Raw genomic sequence first — 5,742 nt, forward strand, 5'->3', positions numbered from 1 at the left:
TCCAATATATCTGGTCAGACTATTCCCAAAAAATTTCTGAGGATTTTTGACTGCCTTGATTCAATCCTAGTCTCCAGAATGGTAAGCTGATGCCTTATCTGCCTAGACTCACCTGTTATATCCAGTAGATTTAATCATTGTCAAAAATGAGTATTGACTCTTTCTTTAAGCCACTGTATCTCAGAGTAAGGTGTATGTTTAAAGTAAAAAAACACATTTATTTGTTTGTTTGTTTATTTTTTTTAAACATTTCCAAATAAGATAAAACCTAGTGAAATAACAAAAGAAATGAGATCAGGGTCATCAAGAGGGAAAGAGGTGGAGATTTATTCCTGGGCCTGGAGAAAACTTAGGGCTTATAGTAATTCCTACCACAATAAATTAATGCTATTTTCACTAACAAAAACTAAAATCTTTATGAGTGCTTTTTATTAAAAGAAATATTCAATTAGACTTAAAATAAAGAAACATTACTTATTTCATTTGTTCAAAAAAGAAAAAAACGGCAAAAGGGGCCCAAAATGCAAGTACTCTATAGTCTATACCAGTGGTCTCCAACCTACAGCTCTTAAAGCATATTTATTCCAGGCAACATGCAAGTAAAGAAAATAGCAGAGTTTTCCATCTGGGATGCATGAAAAACTGTAATAGCTACAAAATATAACTTTAAATTAGTAATCTATAAAAACTGTTCATTAACTTTAATGTGTTTTTACATGAACTTTATGCATCCAATTCTGTTTTTACACATATTTTTTAATTTTTTACTTTACATAAATTTTATTTAATGTGGTTCGGAAAAAATTTCAATTTACTTTTTACAAGATTTGTTTTGATCCAACGTGTTTCAATAAATTTCTCTTTTTCAAAAACTTCATTTGATTTTAATTCTAAGAAAAAATATTAATGTTCCATTTTCTAGAAAACTGTAAATTAAATTTTAAGATCTGTCTGGTTTTTTTACAACTTTCTTAAACATGTATAGTGACAATCAATCTTTCATTCTGACTTTATTCTACAATTGAAGAAGCAGTCAAATAAAATTTAATTCAAACTTTGATGATTTGTTTGTGTAATTCTTTGCATTTCTTCCACTTTCTTTCAATACAACAATATGAAATAACTTTTGTATGGCATTTGATATTAGAAGCTAGAGATATTTTGGTGCTTAATTGAAAAAGTCAAATAAAAATAGAAATTTGTGCAAATAATATAAATTTATTAAATTTTGTTGATAAATTACAATTGTCCCTCCTCTGATTTCACTAAACATTATCACTCTATTCACAGTATCATATCACTCTACAAAGAAAAAGTAATACAAGATGCTTGTAATGAATTGTACCATTATGTGCTCTTAATCTGTATGAACATTTTCAAAAATAAAATTTTAATTTAACCTGTGTAACAAATATGAATCTATGAGCTCTAGTGCAATCTCATAGCAAAATTTGTATTGTTCCTGTAAATAAAATTAAAAATCAGTAAAGTTATTTTTATTAAAATAATAAATTCTAACAAGTAAGATTATAGTATTAATTTTATACCAGAGAAGTAATGAATTCAGGTCGATTAGCTCTTAACTTTTTTACAGTATTAAAAACATCAAGTGCATGTTCTGTTTTCAACTGATCACAGATATAACTAGTAATGCAAAATAGACCACATCTTTCAGCCCCATTCCTAAAAATATATATATCTATTAGAATGTTTACAAGGTATCAAAAGACAACCCAGACACTTACAGGCAGTGAACGGTGATTGGGCCACCAGTTGTTCCACGATACCAGCGGTCAACTTGGTTTAGTAATGCCAGCATAGAGACAGAATTTGGAAGAATCTGATCTTCTGGCCATTCCTTAAATTGCAGCTGAACAATTCGACGAGGAGATTCTCTGGACTGATTAATATAAAATTATGTTGAAATCTTGCTCATCTAAGTAATTTAATTTTACAATATTAACTCACATTCATAGTATTGATAAGTTTAATGGTTCGCACAATAACAGTGCCGTGATCTTCAAAAGTCACGACTTGAACTTCGTAAAAATGATATCTTGCTAAACCTTCAGTTGGCCAGTATTGTCCAATGGACTAAATTTGAAATAAATGAGATGAAAAGAATTTCTATTTAATTTTCTTTTAAGGCAGAGAATCTTACCGGATCGTCTGTTCTTTTACCGTCATTTAACATCACAATGAGAGGTGAATTATAATCGTATATCATCTTCCAGAAATCTATAATAGTGTGAGGAAGAGGCATTTGTGTTACAAGAAATGCATCCTTATGCTTATAACCCTAAGATAAAAAAAAAGAAATTTTATGTAAATAAAGAAGGAACCAAAATGTTTGATTCCTTTAATAATATTACAAAAGAAATCAAAACATTCAGTTTAACTTAGAATTTCAGTTAAGTAAACTTTTATAGGAATTAGAAAAGCTAAAATTTTATTTTAAATAAATATTTTCAGGAATTCTAACTGTTTATGATGGGTTCCTAAGAATGGCTTATAAACATTAATTATAAACTATGTTTTTGTAACAGTTTCAAATGTCTCTATGCTTTAATTTGATTAATAAATGTTCTCATTGCATTTTGATTTAAATGTTTAAAAATTTCTACAATGAAAATTATTTTTTATTGTAGAAATGTTCCAAGTTGGGAATTACAGTTCACAGAAATATTCTGACTTTAAATTATACATTTATATGTACTGTACATTCTAACAATAAATAAATAAATAAATAACTCACATCTACAGTAATTGCATTAATGTAATTATTTCCATCTTCAGTTGAATTGAATGATTTTAATTTTACACTTTTCTGATTTTCTGATTAAAAGAAGAAAATTGATTTAAGAAATTCATAAAAAATGATTCATTAGAATAAGTGAAAAATTACCTGGAACAATCATTAACTCTCTGTTTTTAAAGATATTTAATTCTGACAATGCTTCAGAACAATCATTAACTTCAATTCTCTTCTTAATTTTTGATAAAACCTAATTAGAAAAAAATTATATGTAAATTAATTTTAGAATGAAATAAATAATAATAATTTAAAACAAATTTTTTGTTTTAATTATATATATTTAGGAACCAGACATCAGTTCAAATTAATCTCTTGATATATATATATACCAAGATATATACATATATATATATATATGTATGTATGTATATATATATACAGGCATATACTGGTTGTGAAAGTGAGAGACAGAATCAACTTGTTTACTGACAATCATAGAAGCAGTCATAATCCAATTTGGAAACTGCAGACATTTCTAACTTTATTCTACTCAGTGTTAACAAGTGCTTTCATCCTACATATTTCCTAGAAAATGTCCTAGCCAGTTTATTTTCATCTCTAGGCTACTGAACCTGAGAAAGAGATTAATCACCTTAGCATTAGAGGNTTAATCTTTCCATAATATTTTTATCAACAGTCACTTCGGCTTTTTTATTTTTACAGCATAATATCGTATTATACACACAAGCATCCATTTTGCTTTACATGTGTAGAGGACGTAAAAGCTGCTTTATCTTCGCTGCAGCGACCTCTTGAAGCAAACATTTAGAAACGGTTCGCTACATTGCAGCGCTGCATTTAGAAATGGGTTTCAGAGGGTTTGCTGTAAAGCGCTTCTCAAGCGCTGCATAAACGCGGCCTTCTTCTCCACTCTTCATGATTGTAGGCTTTTCCCAAGGTTGAGCCACTTTTTGATGTTGTTTATCATGTTAGCCTAGGTCTCCCCTTTCTCCATCTGCCATCCACCATTCTTCAAACTGCAATTTTCATCAGTTCCCTGAGAATCCTCTTATTATATGCCCAGCATATGTTGTTTTTCTTCTCTGGATGCTAACCATCAGGTTTCTTTCCATTCCAAATTATTCATAATCTCCTTGTTGGTTATTCTACTTATCCAACTAATTCCTTCCATTCTTCCAAGACACCACATCTCAAAGGAATTTACCGTATTACCGTACTGCCTCTTGGTTTATTGTCCATGACTTGCATTTGTATGTAGTCACACTCCAAATCACTGTTTTAAGTATTTTTAGTTTCAATTTTTTGCATACATTTCTCGCTCTTAATACTGAGGATATTTGTGCGAAAGCAGCTATAGCCTTTTTTATTCTGTTTTTAATTTCGTAATTGGATCTGTTATCCTCAGTTATCCAACTTTCCAGGTACTCAAACATTTTTACCTTTTCTATTTTCTTTCCATCCAACATAATCTTTAGATCTTTGTTTTCTTCTCTTGAGATTATCATAACTTTTGTTTTGTTCGCATTTATTTTCATTTAGTATCTTGCTTTTCCCACTTCTTTCAATCTACTTAGAATTTTCTGTAACCCTTCTTTGATGTTACATAGCAGAGCGATATTGTCAGCATACCTAATGTTATTGATAAGACGTCCATTAATTTTTACACCTTCATCTAAATTTTTGAATGCTTCTCTCATCAACACACTGACTACTGCCATAAATCATTGGGCATAAATTATAGCCTGATGATTTATGGCATGGGCTATAAATTACAAATTAATTTGGTAATTTATAGTTACTTATTTCAAATTATAGCCCAATGATTTATGGCAGTTATTGGGTATGTTGGTGCTTTGCATCGGGTTAGTAGGGTTGTTTATATGCTTCTCTCATCATCCATTCATTACAGATGTTAAAAAGTGCTGGGGACAAACCACATCCCTGTCTTATTCCTTTTTAAATCTGATTCCAATTAGTATCCTCTCTCCCTGAAATCTGACCATTGCTTTTGACTTTTATAGATGACGTAGATTATTGTTAGTATTTTTTTTTTTATCAATACCTATTTTTTGCAGACTCTCAAACAACAGAGCTTGATTAATACTATTAAAGGCATTTTTGAAGTCAACAAAACACAAATAACTCTATCATGATCAATCATCCTTTCTCCTAGAAATCTTAGCATTGTAATGGCCTCTCTTATCCCTCTAACTCTTCAGAAACCAAATTATGATTTATGTAGTTTTCTATTCTTTGCTGTATGATGTTAAGCTATGCCTCAAAGGTTTTAGTTATCAAACTAATACTTCTGTGTTTATCACAGTCTAAGGTATCTGCAGTTTTAGGAACCAGGGATGAATATAGATTCTGTGAAATCATCTGGAATATCTGCCTGAACTAATTTTTTAAACAAAATTTTAAAGGCTGTGGGGGAAGATGGAACAAGAATCCTAAGTAGTTCTCCTTGTATTTCATCTATTCCTGGTACTTTTCTGTCCCTCAGCTTTTTCAATGCAGCATCAATCTCTTCCTTAAGAAAGGTTGCACTCTCTTCTTTCTCCTCCATTCCTTCTAGGTCTAAACTGTCCTCATTTCTAAGAGATTGTCTTTTCCATCCTAGCACTTGGAAACATTTTATTGCAGAATGATGAACATTTTCATCTCTCAGAGCCCCATTTTCTTTTTTTCCAAGATTAAGAGGAGTAGGACCTATATGAAAAGTTATATTAAGTCATTCCCATTTGCATGGTGCTCCATTTCCAGACATAATTGATTCAACCACTTTTCCTTTGCCTATTTGCACATTATTCTTATTTGTTTATTAATGATTCTATATTTTTCTTTTTCTTCCGTGTTATTAGCATTTTTGTATTGTCTTCTTTCATCCATCTTTTTTACTATCTCCTCTGTAACCTAAGGCTTCTTTGTCTCCCTTTCTTGCGAAGAATGCCAATCACAGTGTCTTT

The 5,742-nt window shown here is 30.3% G+C and overlaps 1 protein-coding gene across 1 annotated transcript; it reads right to left on the reverse strand.

Moving 5' to 3' along the window:
• Positions 1–1,198: 1,198 nt before the first annotated feature.
• LOC111625302 (receptor-type tyrosine-protein phosphatase alpha-like) lies at positions 1,199–3,001 on the reverse strand. The gene is made up of 7 exons (XM_023368424.1): positions 2,906–3,001; positions 2,756–2,835; positions 2,162–2,299; positions 1,969–2,094; positions 1,746–1,900; positions 1,548–1,683; positions 1,199–1,462 (listed from the first exon to the last, which is right to left on the reverse strand). Exons 1-7 carry the CDS (start codon positions 2,916–2,918, stop codon positions 1,391–1,393), a joined length of 720 nt encoding a protein of 239 aa, XP_023224192.1. The 5' UTR covers positions 2,919–3,001; the 3' UTR covers positions 1,199–1,390.
• Between the last annotated feature and the right edge of the window lie 2,741 nt (positions 3,002–5,742).

This window comes from Centruroides sculpturatus, unplaced genomic scaffold (assembly GCF_000671375.1).
Source record: "Centruroides sculpturatus isolate CEXI.00-Female unplaced genomic scaffold, Cexi_2.0 scaffold303, whole genome shotgun sequence".
NCBI lineage: Eukaryota > Metazoa > Arthropoda > Arachnida > Scorpiones > Buthidae > Centruroides > Centruroides sculpturatus.